The following is a 22,752-nucleotide window of genomic DNA, read 5'->3' as shown; positions in this document are numbered from 1 at the left end:
ATGTGTGTGCAAAGCATTGTGAAAATATCTCAAATAATAAAGTTATTGTAGAGCTGTGAAATCGCTTCAATCATTTGTATTAACCCTGTACTTCCTGAAAAACCATCGAATAAAATTCATAAGAAGACAGAATGAAGCATGTTAAAAGTAGTGACGAATACCTTGAAAGAGAGTGTACTCATCAAAACAAGAAAAAGTCTAATAATTATGAGTCTGGAAACTCAAACTTTCTGATATCTGCATACATGTAACGTGACGTCCATTGTTCATAAGAGGTGCTCAACTCGATATCCAGCCACGGCAATTGCCTCCGATTTAAGGAGTCACGAATTATTTGAAGGCAGCAGTCGTCTAAACAGGAAACCTTTCACGCCTTCACCTGTAGCTAATCATCCCACATTAATTCCAGGATTTTAGGCCACTAAATGTAGCACACGCTCCTCCAGCTCAGGCGTTCAGACGGAGCGAGGCCTTGTAGACACGAGCTTCCAAGCTATTTCCATTTGCTGAAAGATGATAGAAAAGCATACCTCTCATATCATTTGAGCAATAGCATGTTTTATGGCAAGTAAGTGATGGAAACAAGAAACGAGAAAAATGATAGCTTTCATCACGAGGAAAGTTTTTCGTAAGTACTGCACAGATACAATTCTGAAACTGAAGGTGATTTACTGTATACGGAGATAATGTTTCTTAGTTATCGTTTTTGCCTATTTCTCATGACTGCGCACAGTTTCTAGATTTCGTCAATGAACGTATACTGTACGTTTAGGTCCGTACCCCGCGAATCATCTTACAGTGAGTATCAGCGGGTAATTGTGGTACGTCTATTTGATTCCCGCTCCACTGCTCCATTCACCAGTGACGCGCTGGAGGAAATATTGTCGGTAAACCTCCGTATGAGCTCTCATGTGACGGATTTACTCGTCATAGTCATTTCGCGTGACGTATGTGGGAGGAAATAACGTGTTGTCCAACTCTTCCCGGAAAGTATTCTCTCAGAAATTCAAAAGTAAACCCGCAACTTTCTGGCAGATTAAAACTTTGTGCCACACCCACACTCGAACTCGGGACCTTTGCCTTTCCCGGGCAAGTGCTCTACCAACTGAGCTACCCAAGCAAGACTCGCAACTCGTCCTCACAGCTTCAATACTGCCAGTACCTCGTCTTCTACCTTCCAAACCAAAAGTCTCGGTCCGGCATACAGTTTTAATCTGCTGGGAAGTTTCATATCAGCGCACACTTCGCTGCAGAGTGAAAATGTCATTCTGGAATAGCAAACCTCTCCGCAATGCACACGGGCTCTCTTGCTGCTTCTCGCTCTGGAGTTTGCTGAGCTTCTCCTCCGTAACGCTCCCACACCAACCAGACGATCCCACGAGGAAACTTGCCCATCTTAAGGCAACCTGGTAAGGGTCCCAAAGCTACGTGTAAGCAATACTCAAGATTCGGCTGAGAAACTGTTTTCAAACCACTTCTTTCTTGGATGAATTACATTTCCTTAATATTTTCCCAGTGAAACTCAGCTTCCGCTCTGCTTTTCCTAGAATTTGTTTTGTGTGGTCTATCCAGGTTGTGCCTTGCCGGCGGGTTATTCGTAGGCATTTATGGCAGTGTCTGTTTCTAATGATTTATCGACTATAGCAGGAGTGGTCAAGCACTCGGCTCACGAGTTACGCCTGGGCACGAGTGCCATTGGGCTCAGCCTCGTTGCATCTTTCCCCCACCGCCACGGTACGCTGTCTGAGCACAGGGAGGGGAAGAAAAGGAAATTGCGAATGCGCTACATTTAGATGGCAGTCACACTGCAAACGACTTCGTTTTATATTTCACATTCCGCAAGAACACAGATCACAAACAAAATAAATTTTCAGCAGTAATTAATTATTTTTGGCGCACTGAGGACATAACATATATAATTTTTATCTGGCACAGCTCGTTGGCATACGGACAGATGCAGACAATTTCAAAGATATTCCCGCTCAGGTTGCCACGTACTCGTGACTTAGTTTCATAACCGAAAAATGTTCTGTCACACAAACATGCCGACCGAAATATTTTAGCACTTTCGCGTGGAACCTCTACCAGAGGAAAGATACTTAGGCGTCCTGAACTGTTTTAACACAAAAGGATTTGTCATTAAAATGGGAATTATCTTGCGGGTCAGTTAGTTACATCAGCATATGCACAGAGGCGGTTCCAACTTAAACGGCGCACCGTCCCGATAACAGCTAGAAAACAGATGTTAAGATGGACAGTATCCTCATAACGTTTACGAAAATATCCTCGTAATTCTTTCAAGGCAAATATGAATTCTTAAAACCTCACGTTTTTGATAACGGCTGTGAGCTTAAGGAACTGGAGTTTATCTTTGTCTGTCCGTTCTACAAAGCGTTTTTCTTTTTAAATGCATCCCCAAATCAGAAAGAAGTTGTTTCTCGCCTTGCAATACCTTACTGTGAGTAGTGTGCATTCAGGTCGACGTAAAAAGCGAGGTCTTCAATCCATTCTCGATGTTCTAATTTCTGTTCCTCCACTCCTTTTTCCTTCATAAATTCAACAATTGCGATTTTAAAATCGAAAAATCGTTCCAGGCATGGCCGTTCACTTAATCAACGCACTTTGCAGTAAAATATGAAGCCTCCACGCTCGTGGTTCAATTCCATCGAAAACTGTTGCAAATGACGGTGGACGAACGTGGGCAACTTCACATATTTTATTATTCATACCAGCAATTTCTTCACGTGCTGCATCACTGTAAATTTAGCACGAAGTACTTATGATATATACACTCCTGGAAATGGAAAAAAGAACACATTGACACCGGTGTGTCAGACCCACCATACTTGCTCCGGACACTGCGAGAGGGTTGTACAAGCAATGATCACACGCACGGCACAGCGGACACACCAGGAACCGCGGTGTTGGCCGTTGAATGGCGCTAGCTGCGCAGCATTTGTGCACCGCCGCCGTCAGTGTCAGCCAGTTTGCCGTGGCATACGGAGCTTCGTCGCAGTCTTTAACACTGGTAGCATGCCGCGACAGCGTGGACGTGAACCGTATGTGCAGTTGACGGACTTTGAGCGAGGGTGTATAGTGGGCATGCGGGAGGCCGGGTGGACGTACCGCCGAATTGCTCAACACGTGGGGCGTGAGGTCTCCACAGTACATTGATGTTGTCGCCAGTGGTCGGCGGAAGGTGCACGTGCCCGTCGACCTGGGACCGGACCGCAGCGACGCACGGATGCACGCCAAGACCGTAGGATCCTACGCAGTGCCGTAGGGGACCGCACCGCCACTTCCCAGCAAATTAGGGACACTGTTGCTCCTGGGGTATCGGCGAGGACCATTCGCAACCGTCTCCATGAAGCTGGGCTACGGTCCCGCACACCGTTAGGCCGTCTTCCGCTCACGCCCCAACATCGTGCAGCCCGCCTCCAGTGGTGTCGCGACAGGCGTGAATGGAGGGACGAATGGAGACGTGTCGTCTTCAGCGATGAGGGTCGCTTCTGCCTTGGTGCCAATGATGGTCGTATGCGTGTTTGGCGCCGTGCAGGTGAGCGCCACAATGAGGACTGCAAACAACCGAGGCACACAGGGCCAACACCCGGCATCATGGTGTGGGGAGCGATCTCCTACACTGGCCGTACACCACTGGTGATAGTCGAGGGGACACTGAATAGTTCACGGTACATCCAAACCGTCATCGAACCCATCGTTCTACCATTCCTAGACCGATAAGGGAACTTGCTGTTCCAACAGGACAATGCACGTCCGCATGTATCCCGTGCCACCCAACGTGCTCTAGAAGGTGTAAGTCAACTACCCTGGCCAGCAAGATCTCCGGATCTGTCCCCCATTGAGCATGTTTGGGACTGGATGAAGCGTCGTCTCACGCGGTCTGCACGTCCAGCACGAACGCTGGTCCAACTGAGGCGCCAGGTGGAAATGGCATGGCAAGCCGTTCCACAGGACTACATCCAGCATCTCTACGATCGTCTCCATGGGAGAATGGCAGCCTGCATTGCTGCGAAAGGTGGATATACACAGTACTAGTGTCGACATTGTGCATGCTCTGTTGCCTGTGTCTATGTGCCTGTGGTTCTGTCAGTGTGATCATGTGATGTATCTGACCCCAGGAATGTGTCAATAAAGTTTCCCCTTCCTGGGACAATGAATTCACAGTGTTCTTATTTCAATTTCCAGGAGTGTAGAACAGTGAATTCTATCTGTCAACCGTCGTAAATTATTGCTTTTTATTGTCAACTTAATCTTTAAATTACTTCTGCATGTTACTATAATGTCGTTTCTAGAATGAAATTTTCAGTCTACAGCAGAGTGTGCGATGATATGAAACTTCCTGGCAGATTAAAACAGTGTGCCGGACCGAGACTCGAACTCGAGACCTTTGCGTTTCGCGGGCAAATGCTCTACCACTGAGCTACCCAAGCACGACTCACGCCCCGTCCTCACAGCTTTAAGTTGCATAACGTCGTTTCATATCAAATTTGCAGTGCCTGTCACTTACGCTGCTGCATGATGTAAACACATCAAAAAAGTTTTGCATCACCTCAATTCCGAGAGTTCCGGAACCTGTACAGAAAATTGGAATGGAGATCAACATAAACATCATTCCGCCCTTTTTACTGCTCATGAAAACCACACACTGCATATTGTATCACCATACAGCGAGACCTTCAGAGGTGGTGGTCCAGACTGCTGTACACACCGGTACATCTAATGGCCAATATCACATCCTCTTTCATTGATGCATGTCTGTATTCGTCGTGGCATACTATCCACAAGTTCATGAAGGCACTGTTGGTCCAGATTGTCCCACTCCTCAACGGCGATTCAGCGTACATCCCTCAGAGTAGTTGGTGCGTCACGTCGTCCATAAACAGCCCTTTTCAGTCTATCCCAGGCGTGGTCAATAGGGGTCATGTATGGAGAACATGCTGGCCACTCTAGTCGAGCGATGTAGTTATCCCGAAGGAAGTCATTGACAAGATGTGCACGATGGGGCGCAAATTGTAGTCCATGAAGACGAATGCCTCGCCAATATGCTGCTATCGGTCGGAGAATGGCATTCACGTATCTTACAGTCGTTACGATGCCTTCCGTGACCACCAGCGGCGTACGTCGGCGCAACATAATGCCACCCCAAAACAGCAAGGAACCTCCACCTTGCTGCCCTCGCTGGACCGGGATGCCTCCAAGCACGTCTCCGACGATTGTGTGCCTCTTTTTGTGCAAACAGCCACTCGACCTGTGAACGTCCTTCATACTATCAACAAGTAGCGAAGGGTAAACAACGCCGTCACCACTATTCTGCGGAACTTACGTGAGTTGTGCAGACCAGAAAATGCCACAGCGCAATGCTAAACGAAAAGTCACTCTGTATCGAGTATTTGTGGGAAGGAACGAGCAAAGCTAAGACAGGCCGGACCTTGGTTAGCATACTGCCAGCACAGCCAGCCGAATGAAGTTTGGCACGCCATGGACGGCCCTGGTCTATAGTGTAATCGGACAGCAGGGGACTCTTCGCCTGTTTAGTAGCAGTATGTTGTGTTTGTTTACAGTTGGAGTCGACAGGCAGTACCTGTACTAATCGTCCATCATCTGCATGTCGTTCTGAGTTGCGCCTCAGGCTCCTGGCTGTGCGGTCCTCATATGAAAAATGACTTGTTTCGCGAGTGGCCTCACGGAGCCCCCAACATTACGCACTAGATCATTAATGTACGTTGTGCGACCCTATCCTCTTCTTTCCTGAAATTATCTCTGCATCTGTCTATCTCGTTTCTTTAAGAATAACGTATTGAATACTGCCCGCAAGAAGTACTGAATTCAGTCACAAATGCATTCCGATGTTCGGTAAGTTCGTATTTTATTCACCAAATGAGAGCACGGAACTGTATCTGATGCCTCCCTCTAGTCAAGAAATACGCCATCATCGATGATTCTCCAGTGACTGTTAGCTGCCCTTGACGCTCAATAAACGTAACGAACTGTGCTGAAATAACTGAAGGAATCCCCTACTCTTCGATTACCATTTTGGCGATAAATCGCCGAGAACAGCTAATACCGTAAAATACCTAGGAGTAAACATACAGACCGCCCCTAATGTGCAAACAAGACATAAAATAAATTGTAGGGAAAACAGATGCCAAGCCAAGCTTCACAGAAAAATTGTAAAGGAAATGTAATGCATATATGACAGCAGTGGCCTACAAAACACTTGTGCATTGATTAACAGTCTGGTAAACTAACCAAGATTCAATTAATAAAAGATAAAAAAATCCAAGAACGACCGACACAGTTCTACACGGGAACGTTTAATCGTCGCGATAACGTCACAGTAGTGATCACCAATCTGTAATGCAGATCCTACATGAGAGGCGTTCTACGCCACGGAGAGATGTGTTATCGAAATTCCGAGAAATTTCGAAAGAGTGCAAAAGTTCAAATGGCTCTGAGCACTATGGGACTTAACATCTGAGGTCCCATAGAACTTAGAACTACTTAAACCTAACCAACCTAAGGACATCACACACATCCATGCCCCAGGCAGGATTCGAACCTGCGACCGTAACGGTCACGCGGTTCCAGACTGAAGAGCCTAGAACTGCTCGGCCACACCTGCCGGCGAAAGAGTGCATTCCAGTAGAAGTTGACAGTATACTACTTTCTCTCACATAGGTCCGGTGAGATGATCGCGTCAAGCAAATGAGGAAAATCGGAATTAACCCAGAAGTTTACGTACAGTCACTCTTCCCATTCGCCATATGCGAATGGAGCAGGAAAAGGGAAATATTACAGTCGCACCGGAGGTACCCAGTACACGGTCCAGATGCCTTTTCACTGTAGACAAGACTTGGCTGATTTTGTGTTTCGCGATCACTAAACTCAATATCTACCATCTTTGTGTTCTCCTGAAAGAGAACCATTGCCAATCTGACTTGTGCTGTTACTGCTGATGGTGAATTTTTGCTGAGCGCCTGGAAAATTAGTCTCCTTCGCTCCTGTGCTGGCAAATCTGTCGCAGAATGATTTCAGCAAGTACCTACGTAGATGCCAGCTATAACTGTGCGAGATAAGCCTGCACACAGGGACAGCGCAGCTGCACGACGACAAGGGACTTGGTGGCAGAGACGCAGCGTCCCGGCCTGGCGGTGCAAGCGAGGGCCCCGTAGCTCTCCACCCACGTAAACAGCGCGACGCAGCCGGAAGCCTCCAGAAATAGACGGCGGTCATCTGCTCCTCACCAGCCACCTCCGGCCGCCACACGCCGCATGCCTTGCACTACCAAACCGGCTTCCAGCACCTACACGCATAAGTTCCCCTTCCAGCAGATAATCTTTCATTTTATTCTTCCATGTAATTCTTCCGTCACTATGCCTCACCCTACAGCCTTGCCTAGCCCTTTACCTCTTCTAGATACCAGTAGCTCCTGATCAACTCATAAATAAAACAGACTTATCCTAAGACCAACTGTGGCAATGAAATGTAGGGCCAAGTACTCTTTCTTTAAATTTTAACAACCTTCGCCATATGCGGAATGAGTAACAGAGCAAGGTCAGCCACGCTGTTAGAGGCGCCATGTCACGAATTGCGCAGCCCCTCCATCTAGAGGTTCGAGTCCTCCCTCGGGCATGGGTGTGTGTATTGACCTAAGCGTAAGTTAGTTTAAGTAGTGCGTGAGTTTAGGGACCGATGACCTCAGCAGTTTGTCCCTTAGGAATTCACACGAATTTGAACATTTGATCGTGGTCATACAGGTTATTGTGAGCGTAGATCAGTAAGAGCTCAGAATACCTACAGTATTGGCAAATGGATGAAAAGTATCTGTAACGTATGTGCCACCGACGCATGGCGAAAGAGAAGTTTCTGTAAGGCTCTTGGCCTACACCGGAGACTTGGCCGTACAATCTCATGACACAGACTAGCTAAAACAAATCAGTCACAGATCATTAAATCTCTTCTAAAATCTCAGTGCAATAAGACTTTCGATAGTGACCAAATTGAGACATGTATCACAAATATTTCTAACGTCGGGTAGCGTCACAAGAAAATTTTAGGTGGGCTCCGTGCTGATTCATTTTCAAAGCTAACATTTTTAAACATTTTGCCTATCACAAGAGATTTCGCCGATGTAAAACAAGAACGAAACACTCTTTTTAGTATCTGTAACAGTAAAACGATGTTAATCAAGTCCCAGGCATGATTAATGCTTAACTATCACATGGAGACCTCGAAGCACAGACCAGCAAGTCAGTGTAACTATGACACCAAAATTTTAACCAGGATATGCAGTACTGTCCTCTTTCATGCCCAAAAGGAAATTACCCTCAGTAAACCGCGACAAACGACCAAATTTGTGACACCTTGGCAAACAAAAATGAGAAAATTCATGTGGAAGAAAACTACTCACAACTAAATTTAGAAGAATATCCACAGTCACATCCTACCATCGAGTATCCATTCCATAAGAAGCAGTCCAATGGAAACGAGAGAGACTAAACGAAGTAAGTAAACTATTTCAAAAACAATCGCCACAACTGTCAACACATTTATCCCACTGTGAGACATATGGACGGCTCCTCATGTTGCCAAGGTTGTTTTGAGTATGCTGCAGAAGTTTCGCTGGGAAGCCCTTATACATGCTCCGTACAGTGCGTACGTCTGCCCATGACATTTGCCCATGTTTGGAGTCCTGAGGGAAGATATTCGTGGCCTCGGATTTTGCTTCGGACGGAGAAATGGACGCCTGAGTACAATCATGGTTCTGTATGCAACAGCAAATATTTTTCCATGAAGGCATTGGCCGTTTTGTCGCACATTGGAATAAATTTACTAACATTTTGGCGACTACTTTTGAAATAGTAGACAGTTTACTTACATTATTCCATTTACCTCATTTCCATTTGACTTCCATTTATATGTGGTATTTGACTGTTTTGTCAAAATACCGACTACGAACTACGTAAAACGCACCTTCTCCTAAGTTTTGTATGTAATCATAACCTACTCTGACGTTCGCGTGACATTCTGGAGCTGCGGATTTGGTGCTGGTCAGACGGAGACGTGTAGTTTCTAGTTATGTAGACGGCTCATAAATTAAGACATGCACACTCAAAAAAACTATGCAGAAATTTGGGATAGGGCACACAGCGATGTACGTCTGGTATGATTATTACGCAGATTACAACGACTACTGTTCATCCATGGGATAAGAACACCAGAAAACCAGATCCCAGAAAAGCTGTCTACCATGATCCGGCAGCATATTGTATCTAACGACCATGCTTACACAATCGTATTTATTAAATTCTGTTTAATTTTACTGAAATGTTATTGTGTAACTTGAATAAATCACACATTTATCTTTCATGACTTTGCAAACTTTTTCACGTAAGACTATTGTTCCAGTATGTTGCTGTGTTAAGTGTGATTTGGACTGTATTTACAATTTTCATTCTTTGTGACAGTCATAAAATTCCATCACCAGCCGGCCACGGTGGCCGAGCGGTTCTAGGCGCTTCAGTCCGGAACCGCGCGACTGCTACGGTCGCAGGTACAAATCCTGCCTCGGGCATGGATGTTTGTGATGTCCTTAGGTTAGTTAGGTTTAGGTAGTTCTAAGTTCTAGGGGACTGATGACCTCAGATGTTAAGTCCCATAGTGCTCAGAGCCATTTGAACCAATTCCATCGCCACTGGAAAACGTTAAACGTTCAGTTTCTGACGAATTTGATAAGGAGCGTGCTCAGCAGCAGCAATGGTTACTGAGTGGTTGGCCGAAACCAAACGTGAAGATGCTAAATCCTTAAGAACATAAAAAAACCACAACCACAAATAAACGTACAAAAATGTGCACATTAATGTTTGCAACAATCGGGGATTACAATGTATGCAAAAGCTAAGGACGTAGAAAAACCAGACTAAAGTGTAAAGAAGATTTTTCGTGAAGAATTAACACTGAAAAACTTTTAGAATGATATGTTCTGCGTTCCTTCAACTCAGACGGGAAGGAAATTGAAAATAACCAATTTCGAGGATCTTAAAAGAGGTTCAGCTGGTTTTGAACGGCAGTTTATTACTGTGACTGCATCAAAGTTGCACCATTTTACCCCAGTAATGAAACAGCAGTCAAAGCTGTGGATAGTATTCGGTAGCGCTCCACATCGATTTCAAGTGTGGGAAATATTACAGCTAGCGTTTTATGGGATGAAAACTAGACTGTCTCGAAAAAGGTTAAAACAATAACAGCAATACTACGTGATTCTTCGTGATCAACTGAATAAGAAAATGTGCAATGAAGGCCTGGGCGAAGTTAAAGAAAGGAAGATCATCCTCAGGGGAAAGGAATTTGATTTGGAATGGGAAACTGAGCAACTGAAAGGACAAATGGTTGAAAATCCACCCCATACACAAGTTTTGTACTCTCCGTCTTCCACTGGTCCCCACAACATAGGAAATATATTGCTGGATTACATTCTGATTGTCCCAGAATCGAGCCTCAGGCACAGAATCTGCCCACTTGAACAACGTTAGGCAAAAATCCAAAGGTGGATGCCGATGAAATCACTTTTAGTTTAACAAATATGGTCTCTAATTGGAAGGCATGAACTTTCCATTTTGTCTCAAAGACCCCACACGCAGGTAGAAAACAGGGTGCCAGACTTGGTGAACAGCGAGGTTGTGCACTTCGCGGTGGGCAGCCAAATGCAGGCGCGGGTGAGGCGTGAGCGGCGGCGGGTGTGCGCGCAGGTTGCAGCGGAGCAACAAGTGCTATTCCCGGCGCGCGCTGCCCCCTGGCTTCTGGCTTCTGCCGCCTGCTGCCTCTCTCTCCCAGGGGCACAGCCAGAGGCAGATGCCGCACGGAGCGACGGCCGGACGGCGGCGCCGCAAATAGACGAGCACGTGGCCGCGCTGCGGAGAATTCCGCCGTCTACCCCTCAGAATACAGCAACACCTCGCAAACTGTTGTCCTCTGTGTCGGGGCTGTAGAAGAAGCCGCAGATCCGAAATAAAAACTAAAGTACGTCTTTCGCCGGCCTCGACTATGTGCTCGCCATTTGACAATTGTCTGTACAAGAGTCGGTTCCGACATCCGGAACTCTTTCTCCAGCCTGGAGATGGTGCGTCTGCCTTCCCCTAATTTTCCTAAATGGGTTGTGGTGGAGGCTATGGAGCAGTCTCTAGGGCGAATGACTTTCCCAGTGTGATAGGCACTCCTGAACACCTGTTGGAAATAATCGTTTCAAAGATTTTTGCATGAAGCTGAATTCTGCAGCGGTATGTCATTAGCGTAAGTGGGTAATCGTCAACGAAACTGTCTGCTTGCAGCTTCTGAGTCGTGTTAGTTCGAATCCTGAGGGTTGAAGCAATTTTCGCGGAGTGGTTTCAAACTCGGGAAGTCAGCACTCGATCTGCATCTCTCACGGATGTTGGAGACTTGGTTTCTCTGTAACGAAGATGCCACAGAGTGTTTCCGTTTTCAGTTTCGGAGATTTAGTGATGCAGTGTGATCCACGAAACATTTTTTAAAGTGCAGACAGCTGAGAGATTAGCGAAGTGCGTTCCCGTCTGCGGGTGGGGAATCCTGTTTAGCCTTTTTCCTCTTATATCAGGCGAGTGTTGTGTATCAGTGAGCGTGCACATTAAGGTGTCCCTTATTTTTCAAGTCTGATTATTTCTTTGCCCTTTCTTTCAGTTTGGTTTCATTGCATAAAAACATGAGATGTGTGCAAAACGGGCGTAGTTGTAGAAAAGGAAGGGTTGTCCCTAGGCCTCTATATGCAGAGAAAAATGAAAAGTAGTATCAAGTAATATTAATTTTTATAGGAAAGGAAGGGTTGTCCCTAGGCCTTTATATGCAGAGAAAAGTGAAAAAGCCGGCCGGAGTGGCCGAGCGGTTAAAGGCGCTGCAGTCTGGAACCGCATGACCGCTACGGTCGCAGGTTCGAATCCTGCCTCGGGCATGGATGTGTGTGATGTCCTTAGGTTAGTTAGGTTTAAGTAGTTCTAAGTTCTAGGGGACTTACGACCACAGCAGTTGAGTCCCATAGTGCTCAGAGCCATTTTTGAAAAGTGAAAAATAGTATCAAGTAACATTAATTTTTAAACACAAAAATGTTGTGCAAAAGTATCTGGTTAACCAATAACTTTATTATTTAATTATAAACAATGCTGTATTAGTGCTAATAACGCAACATATAAAACTACTACACACATACAATTCCTGGGAGGCAAGTAAGCCGAGAAATACAAAATTTATTTTAAAAATTCTCATTCCTAGATAAAATTTCATTTTTCTCTCTCCAACCGCATATGTGATACAACCCTAAGCAAATACTGCTACTGTTTCTCGCTTTTTGTAAATGATTTATCGCAGTTTATTAGTTTCAGTTTAATAAGTAATTGTAGAATGTTCGCGATGACTTCATTTTTGCGCCACCGTGAAGACTTACTTAAGACAAATGTAAAAAATTGATTTCTTTCATTAGAACAAGCTATTCAATCCCATTCTTCAGAAAGTAATTCGATTCCTGCTTGAATAGTTTTATCATTTTCATATGATTGTCCTGCTTCACGATTCGTTTCATTACCCTTTTTCATTTTTCATTGAGAAGATGAATCTGATCAGAGATCGCCGAAGCAACATAACAGGCGACGGTACCACCAATAATTTTTTTTTTTTTTTTTTTGTAAAGTAACACTAGAGATTTTACAAGAGAGAATCTGATATGTACTGAGTTTTGAAATAATACTGAACTCCGAATACAGTGTTCAGACTTCAATACAGGCACAGAATTAACAAATATCACAAATTGCATTCGCATCTTGCGTGATAATCGGAAATACTTACAGCCAAAGATGATTTTTAAGTACAAAATAGGTCTTCTGTATGATAAATAGCCCCTGGAGTACATCGTGTATTTGCTCTTGAAACTGTGTTGCTCCAGCCTAGAACACAACGTTGGTAGGCTTTTAAATCCTCCTGGAGCGCACCAGGTAAACAGACGGCCATAATTACTCTGTGGTTCATTCGTGAACAAGATAGATTACTTTTCTCCCTGGGTTCTCTCAGAGTGTGCTTTGCATCACATTCGGTGAAGCCCTGTATGCCTTTTTATGATTTTATGCATGATGCAAGGCACCTAGCATACAGAGTAACCTCTCGAATGCAACAATACGGTGTGTGGCTCAAAGGCTGCCGGAATGTATGGTACTTTAGCCTGCGCAGGTGCTGTTCTGTAGACGTCTTCGGGCATTCGAAAAGACGTCTCGCGTGACATTCAACCACAGTCCACCTCAAACCTCTCACTAATAAACCGAAGATCCCACAGCACATACAAAGGTATTCAGTTGGCAACATGCTTCCCTGGGACTCTAAGATACTGTGTGTCGGACGCACACAACATGCAGGCTGAAGCATATACCCCAGACAACTACCTACACGGTCTGTTTCAAGCATAATAAACGGTGTCGTACTGGGGAGTCATCTGTTTACCGTATACGAGGTGTGGTCAAAAAAATAATAAACTTAAATGGAATTTTATTTAATCTTATTCAAAGCACTATTCTTGGCTAACAATTCACTAATCGCAATGTTGAATTAACGAATGAAAGTATTTCTGGAAGGCTTCTTTTGGAAGGGCGCTCAACTGTTCTTTCGTGAACCTCTCATTGTCAGGAATGGTGTCAAAACATTTCCCTTTAAGCACGGGTTTAATTTTTTGCAAGAGTCCGAAGTCGAATGTTGCTAAATCTGGTGAGTGAGGTGGATGTGGACAGACAGGAACACTTTCTGCCCCCGAAAAGCTGCGAATCAAAAGCGAGGTGTGGCACGACGTGTTGTCGCGATGAAGAAAGAGGTCTTTGGCCTTTCTTGCCTCAAAAAATTCGTGCATCGTTTAACAGCTGTTGCAGAACGCCCTTGCAAATTTCGGAGTTTACTGCTGTTTCCCGAAATGAACTCTGATCGCACTATGCCCTCAATATCGAAAAAACAATGAGCATGACTTTGATATTCGATTTTCACTGACATGCCTTTTTAGGGCAGGGAGATTCACACATTTTCCATTGGGAACAATGAATTTTCATTTCATGATCATACCCACAGACCCACGTTTTATCTCCAGTTACAATTTTGGACATACGTCCGGATCTGAATTAAGACCTGACATGCGATTTTCCTTCTGTTCGTCAGTAAGACATCTGGGAAAGAAGTTTCCACTCACTCGACTCATTTGAAAATTATCTGTTTAGATGCTACGTACGGAACCGTTAGCTCTCGAATAGTTATTCAACTGTTTCAGCGAACAATTTTTGACACCTTTTGCTCGTTTTCTTTTGTTTTGGAGGTTAACGGACGGTGCAAACGTTGCTCGTCCCCTAGCGACTCATTTACCCTTTTAAATCGCTCATACCTCTTACAAATAGTTGCCGGCCGCGGTGGTCTAGCGGTTCAAGGCGCTCAGTCCGGAACCGCGCGACTGCTACGGTCGCAGGTTCGAATCCTGCCTCGGGCATGGATGTGTGTGATGTCCTTAGGTTAGTTAGGTTTAAGTAGTTCTAAGTTCTAGGGGACTGATGACCATAGATGTTAAGTCCCATAGCGCTCAGAGCCATTTGAACCATTTTGAACAAATAGCCTTCATAGTTACGGTATTATTGCCATACACAAATATCAAAATTTCACGAGTTTATTTGGCAATTTTTTGCAACCTGAAAGAACCTAACGTTAACGCGTTGTTTCAGATTTGTGATGTGCGGCAGACACGATAAAGGCAACCTTACTCAAGCGTCCGTGGACGCTGACTGACAAGTCAGAACGTGTTGCAGCCTGACGCTGCCTGTCTCAGCGGATGAGGCTATCGGGCGAATTACATCAAATGGTTGCACCGTCATCTGCTGCTGCTAAAAATATTTCATTCACCGTATACTCGACCGCACCTTCTATGCACGTATTGTCAGTGACTGTGTAGTCCTCGCAGTAGCCCCAAGGTCAATTTTTATTAATTTTTGTTAATGAAACTTGCAGATACCTTATCTTAAGGACCCCATTGTAGGGTTATCTACGATCCTCTTTCTCGCGAATTCCTACCTCTACAGATATATCTATACTCCGCAAGCCATCTTACGAGCTGTGTCGGGTGGTGGGGGTGGGGGTGGGGGGTATCTGTGATGTCACTTGCTCCATTCGCGAACGGTTGGTGGGAAGAACGACCGTCTATAAATTTCTGTGTGAGCTGTAATTTACCTTATTATTCCGGTCGTTGAAATTTCGCGAGAAACATGTCTGGCGGGAAGTAATACACTACTGGCCATTAAAATTGCTACACCAAGAAGAAAAGCAGATGAAACGGGTATTCATTAGACAAATATATTATACTAGAACTGACATGTGATTACATTTTCACGCAATTTGGGTGCATAAATCCTGAGAAATCAGTATCCAGAACAACCACCTCTGGCCGTAATAACGGCCTTGATACGCCTGGGCATTGAGTCAAACACAGCTTGGATGGCGTGTACAGGTACAACTGCCCATGCAGCTTCAACACGATGCCACAGTTCATCAAGAGTAGTGACTGGCGTCTTGTGACGAGCCAGTTGCTCGGCCACCATTGACCAGACGTTTTCAGTTGGTTTGAGGTCTGGAGAATGTGCTGGCCAGGGCAGCAGTCGAACATTTTCTGTATCCAGAAAGGCCCGTACAGGACCTGCAACATGCGTTCGTGCATTATCCTGCTGAAATGTAGGGTTTCGCAGGAATCGAACGAAGGGTAGAGCCATGGGTCGTAACGCATCTGAAATGTAACGTCCACTGTTCAAAGTGCCGTCAATGCCAACAAGAAGTGACCGAGACGTGTAACCAATGGTACCCCATACCATCACGCCGGGTGATGCGCCAGTATGGCGATGACGAATACACGCTTCCAATGTACATTCACCGCGATGTCGCCAAATACGGATGCGACCATCATGATGCTGTAAACAGAACCTGGATTCATCCGAAAAAAATGACGTTTTGCCATTCGTGCACCCAGCTTCGTCGTTGGGCACAGCATCGCAGGCGCTCCTGTCTGTGATTCAGTGTCAAGGGTAACCGCAGCCACGATCCCCGAACTGATAGCCCATGCTGCTGCAAACGTCGTCGAACTGTTCGTGCAGATGGTTGTTGCCGTGCAAACGTCCCTATCTGTTGACTCAGGGATCGAGACGTGGCTGCACGATCCGTTACAGCCATGCGAATAACATGTCTGTCTTCTCGGCTGCTAGTGATACGAGGCCGTTGGGATCCAGCACGGCGTTCCGTATTACCCTCCTAAACCCACCAATTCCAAATAGTGCTAACAGTCATTGGATCTCAACCAACGCGAGCAGCAATGTCGCGATACGATAAACCGCAATCGCGATAGGTTACAATCCGACCTTTATCAAAGTCGGAAACGTGATGGTACGCATTTCTCCTCTTTATACGAGGCATCACAACAACGTTTCACCAGGCAACGCCGTTCAACTGCTGTTTGTGTATGAGAAATCGGATGGAAACTTTCGTCATGTCTGCACGTTGTAGGAGTCACCACCGGTGCCAACCTTGTGCGAATGCTCTGAAAAGCTAATCATTTGCATATCACAGCATCTTCTTCCAATCTGTTAAATTTCGCGTCTGTAGTATGTCATCTTCGTGGTGTAGCAAGTTTAATGGCCAGTAGTGTATATTGCCGGACTCTTCTTCGAACGTTCTCTTTCGAAATTTCACAATAATACTTTCCACGATGCACAATTCTTCTCTTGTAATGACTGCCGCTGTAGTTTGCTGAGCATCTGTGTAATGGTTTCGAGCCGACTAAACGATCCCGAGACGACACGTTCCGCTCTTCGCTGAACTCTCTCTATCCCTTCTGTTAATACCACTTGGTAAGGGTCTCAGAGTGATCAAGAATATTCAAGAATTGGTCGAACAAATGTTTTTAAGCTATTCCTTTCGTGGCAAAATTACCTTTCCTTAAGATTCCTTCAATGAATCCCAGCCTGGCATCTGATTTTCCTAAAATTTGTTTTGCATGGTCATTCCAGTTTAATCTTGATCATTTTGTGCTTCACAGTTGATTTATGTTCACGTTAAAGCTGTATTTAGGTCACATTTGTGACGTAATAAAAGTGGGTAAATACAGTTGTGGTGGTTCACTTAAGGTATTTTGTGATTGTTACTGCTTCCAGTGATTTTTCAAAGACAGAGTAAACTAACACTAATGGATCCCTACGGTTGTTTACGCGCATTAAACTCGCCAACACGCTGAGTGCTGAGCAGGGATACGTCACGGTGGAGATGTAGAGGGCAGCGGACGCGGTCGGCGCGGGTCGGCCTCCGCGGCTGCGGCTGCCAGGTGGTCCCACGCAACAAGTTGCCGCCACTGGCTGGCGCGGCGCCACGGCGCGGGTAAACACGGCGCCCAGGGCTGCCAACAGCGGCGACGTCGGCGACCACGCGCCGGAATCCGGGCCGAGGCTGGCGCCCAGTGGCCAAACAATGGAGCTGTCACGGCGGGGGCTATAATTACCGCTGAAGGCCCGTGGACAGTACCGTACTTTTCCTGCTCCCTATTAAGCCTGTTTTGTGCGATTGCGAACCCAACGGTCAGCCCGTTCGTTACTCCCTACCAAATCAAGTCCAAAGACAGTGACGAGCAGTAATGCAATGCAATGCAATCCAGTCAGAAAATTATTCAGGAATACGTTAAGCTCAGCGACACTAAACCTGATCTACAGCGTATGCACAATGCTGAATAACTTTTGTGGACAAGTTCATTATACTTACGAAAGAGGATTTTCTTCTTTTATAAATTAGACCTCCTATCTCATACTTTTTCATCCACCTGAATTTCGTAAGTTATGTTTCCTCATTGATCTGGCAGTATCTGTAGAAATATTTCCCACGTATGGCTAAGAGACCGTGGACATTGCAACATCGTTTTAATCTTCCTCTCTAATTCAAATGTTCAAATGTGTGTGAATTGCTAAGGGACCAAACTGCTCAGGTCATCGGTCTCTAGACTTACAGACTACTTAAAGTAACTTGAACTAACTTATGCTAAGAACAACACACACACCCATGCCCGAGGGAGGACTCGAAGCTCCGGCAGGAGCGGCCACACAGTCAGTAACATGGCGCCTCTAACCGCGCGGTCACTCCGCGCGGCCCTCTCTAATTGTCTTGGTGGAGTTATGGCTTGTAGAGTTCTTCTTACCTGATGTGCAGGAGTATATGAAATTCCCTGCCAGTACGGTAATAGTTACACACAAAAAATCCACACGCACTGTGCAAGAACAGTGCACCATACACACTCCAACTACAGCCTAATAAAACTGCGTTGGTTGAATATTGTGCATTTCCACTGAAATTCCATGGATGACAAAAACGTTAAATTACTCGACACAGTCTTAGCCTTTTGCGATTATGTAGTTAACGAAGCAGGGCAAGTGAGCTGAGGACCTGTTCAACCGCCGGCCGCGGTGGTCTAGCGGTTCTAGGCGCTCAGTCCGGAACCGCGCGACTGCTACGGTCGCAGGTTCGAATCCTGCCTCGGGCATGGATGTGTGTGATGTCCTTAGGTTAGTTAGGTTTAAGTAGTTCTAAGTTCTAGGGGACTGATGACCATAGATGTTAAGTCCCATAGTGCTCAGAGCCATTTGAACCATTTTTCAACCTGTTCAAACGAGGCAAGAACGGCCAAATTGAAAATTCATTGAAACTTCTTATTTCACCCCGTAAAAGGGCAGAGACACATTTAATGTCTAACTACCTTCTAATTCACAGCGGCTTTGAATTTAATTTCAATCACGTGATTCTGGGATATCATTGACTATATGGACACACTTGGAAACCCGTTCGTGTCACCTCCAATCACACCTCCAATCAATAGCGACGCAGCTACACTGGACACTTAGAGCGAGTCGTAGACTATACATCGTGCACATATAAACGAATGCACTTGTACATACATTAGGCTCTCGTATTCGTTGTCTAGAACATGTTGTCCCACGATTAAACTAAATATAGTTCCACCCAGTTATGTATTCATTATACTATCTGATCAGAGGTCTGAGGACGTCTATTAGGGGACGTTACTGCATGGTGTGTCCGTCCTTCGCCTTTATGACGTCTTGAACTGCACTGGAAACACTTTCAATGAGGTGCCTGAATGGTTTGTGGAGGAATGGAAACTCCTTCTTCCTCAAAATCTGAAACCAGAGCTGGGGACGCTGGGGTCTGGAGTGAAGTCGACAATATAACTAATCCCAAAGGTGTTCCATTGGTTCACATAGTGAATATGGGCACCCACTTCATTTCAGGACTGTTATTGTCCACAGACAATTGACTCAGAGATGCAGCTGTAGTGCTAATACAAACAATCGTCGTCTATGGACCGTTCCTCTACTGTACACATTACACAGTGTTGTAAAATGTGTTCATATCCTTCTGCATTTAGCGTTTTTTAAATCGCAATAAGGGAACTACATGCTAAGCCGAAAAACATCGCCATACCAAACACAGCCTCCTTCGTACCTCAGTGTTGGTACTACACATGGTGGAATGTAGCTTTCTTCAGCCTTTCGCCAAACTCAAAAAATTCTTCCATCGGATAGCCGCAACGTACAGCGTGATTAGTCTCTCCAAATTGATCGTTCTGAGTTATTCTTTGTCCAGTGGCATTTTTATTTACACTGTCTGATTCGTCATTTAAGATGGACTGCAGAAATTTGTGGCTTGTGAGGAGCTGCCCGACCATCGTACGCCATTGCATTTAACTCCCTGCAGACAGTCATTGGGGTGGCTGGGCTGCTGGCACCATTCTGGAACTCACGAGTGATTCCTTCTGCTGATGTCGTGCGATATTTTTACAACCATCCTCCGCAATCTTGACTCCGCTGTCTATCAGTACATGGGGTCTGCCTTGTCCCCGTTTAGCTGAAGTTGTTCCATCTCGTTTCCACTTCACGAACACATCGCCAACGGTCGACTTGGGGAGCTTTAGAAGCGTTGAAATGTCCCTGATGGACACTGAGTTTTCCTGACAGTCCCATTCTGCTGTTACTGTTTCTCATCTGACAACACAATACCCCATACCTTTTACACCTGCAGGTCCGCCTTTCGTGACATCTGGGGGTCAGTTCCGAATTAAGGACGGTTGTTCCTATATTTTTCACCAGATTTTACTTAATTAAGGTTCGTAGCAGAAATATCGCTAGTGGAAGTGCTGATTTTACTGACGCAAGTCCGAGAAATTATAGAATACTGTGTCCGCCGGGAATGCGAGATTTGCTATATACAAGGTGTTTCCGTAAGAGCGCACAAAAATGTAACAGGACATACAGAATGCTCCACGGAACTATTTGAGGTTGGAAACCGGGGGGGTCGGAGAAGCCAGCTTAAGGAGATATGGAAGTAAATTTGTCTCCCGCTTTGTTTAGCATTACTGTTTTCCAGCTTATTTACAACTAACACCCCTACAAGTTTACACGTATTGCGCTGTTTATTTGCATGTGCATTCTTTATTCCCTGCAAGGAAACAAGGAGGACGAGCCTGTTTACTAGAAACTAATGAAGGCAGAAGGCCTTCTGAAAGGCGATCTGTACTTCAGATTCGTGCAAAGAGTTCTACCTAGGTTGTCGGAGAACGTACCCTTGGCTGTTCGTGAGGGGATGTGGATACAACACGACAGCGCACCGCCTCACTTCAGTGTGGATATCCGCAGCCATCTCAATGCAGTTTCTCCTGCTCGCTGGATTGGAAGGGGAGGTGCTATTACACGGCCTGCGAGGTCGCCTGTCCTGCATCCCCTTGATTATTTCCTATGGGCATATGTAAATTCACTTGTATATGAGACCCAGGGGATACGCCGATGGAATTTGTTGCCAGAATTGTAGCTGCCGTCAGTTTCAGCACATTTTATAAGCGTACAAACGGTATGTTCATTGTGTCAGTGATGGTATTTGCAGTTAATTGTAAATAAAAAAGTACATAGTAATGCGATTTCATACCTATTATCTCCTTAAGCTGGCTTCTCCAACCCAAGGTTCCCTACCTCAAACTGTCCAGCGGAGCATCCTCTATGTCCCGTTAAATTTTTGCACGCACTTTCGGAAACACCCTGCATACAATTATAACCGCATTCTAGTACGCTTCTGCTGTATGAGAGAACCTGTAATACTTTTCCGATTCGTAATATGATCGTCACCAGTCACAGTGAACCAATCCAATAATCTAAACGTGCAGTAACGCTTCACGTATATCTGAAAACAGGAAAACGTACTTCTAAAAAAAAATGTTGATCTCTACAGAAGTTCTGCTCGCAACTTTCCGTGGGGGCTATAAACTGATTGCGACGTGGACGCATCAAATGACTACGAAATATGCAGTAATTTGAGAAAGTGAAAGAAAATTCCTTACTATTATTATTATCCAAATTCACCAAGTTCTCAAGTTTACGGACATGCTTCATGTACTAAAAACAATCCCCCATCATTAAGTAACGTAAACTAAACAACTACATGTACTTAGTGATAAGTGCACTTGTTCAGTGATCCTTTTTCGAATTTCGGGCTGCGTTCGTAATCCAGAATTCGTGTTCCGTGACGAAATGTGGTGCACAATTTATATGCTTAGAGCATTGAGTCTTCATAATATTCCCTTCATTTTGTGAATATGGGGAAAGTTGAATGGTTTATCTTAATAAATGGCCTAACATCTTGAAACTATGTGCTGACTGCGGCTCGAACGCTAGTCCTTACTTTCCGGCGACAATGACTTCACTGGCTAAGATATCTTGGCTGGGCCCCTTATACGTGCTTATCGTTTCAGTGTTGCTAAAATCCTCACTTGCTCGTATGGAGCAAGGATCCGTGTTCGAGTCCCGGTCTGGCACAAATTCCGAAAAACTGCATCGCTTTTAGCAAATGGAAATTCAGAACTGTATCAGAGGCGTCATGCTTCAGGTCTTTATAAATAGGAGTCAGAAACATGAGCGAAGCTGGAGCTGACTAATAAATTGCTCTGTCATTCGAGATGAGGGATGAAGGACTGGAGTGGCCAGCCAGCTTTACGTATATTAAGCTCCGGTCCGGCGGACGGCGTATGACGGACGCGGCCGGGACAGTGTATTTGCGCCCAACAGTGGCCTCTGCGAGGCGCCAGCCGCAGCCGTTATAAATGGCCGCTCTGTGTGCGAGATATTTCGGAGCGAGCGAGTCTGCCGGTCATTAGGGAGCCACGGCGGGCACACAGAATAGGGCTGGCGAGCAGGTGGCCGCGCGAGGCGCGCATTTGCCAACTCAGGAATCGCCGCAGCAGTCGCCTATCAGCGACGATGTGCCGTTAACTGCCTCCCGTAGAGCAAACACTGGTTATACTAATTAGCAGTTGAGTTAGCGACTTCTCCGCAGCAGCGGCTACCTCCAGCTTTCATCCTGGTGACAATGGAACGGTCTCCAACAAGTCGAAGCAATGGAAATCAAAGGGGCCATCATACGCTCAATATTTACACTGAGGTGAGAAAAGTCAAAGGATACCTACCAATATCGTGTCGAACCTCTTTTCTCGCGACATGATGTAGCAACTCGACGTGGCATGGGCTGTCGTTGGAAGCCCCTGCAGAAATACTGAACCATGCTGGCTCTGTAACCGTCCACAACCGCGAAAGTGTTACCGGTGCAGGATTTTGTGCATGAACTGACATC

The 22,752-nt window shown here is 45.5% G+C and overlaps 1 protein-coding gene across 1 annotated transcript in view; it reads right to left on the bottom strand.

The window, feature by feature from the left end:
- The window catches only part of LOC124795779 (zinc finger protein 697), a 93,633-nt gene that overhangs the window by 35,309 nt on the left and 35,572 nt on the right, over positions 1-22,752 (bottom strand). The window contains exons 4-5 of the mRNA XM_047259862.1: positions 17,279-17,565; positions 10,707-10,931 (exon numbers count right to left, since the gene is read on the bottom strand). Coding sequence (XP_047115818.1) covers positions 10,707-10,931; positions 17,279-17,565 — 512 coding nt within the window. The remainder of the gene's footprint in view (positions 1-10,706; positions 10,932-17,278; positions 17,566-22,752) is intronic.

The sequence above is a fragment of the Schistocerca piceifrons genome, chromosome 4 (genome assembly GCF_021461385.2).
Source record: "Schistocerca piceifrons isolate TAMUIC-IGC-003096 chromosome 4, iqSchPice1.1, whole genome shotgun sequence".
Taxonomy (NCBI): domain Eukaryota; kingdom Metazoa; phylum Arthropoda; class Insecta; order Orthoptera; family Acrididae; genus Schistocerca; species Schistocerca piceifrons.
This window is presented reverse-complemented; position numbering and strand designations above follow the sequence as displayed.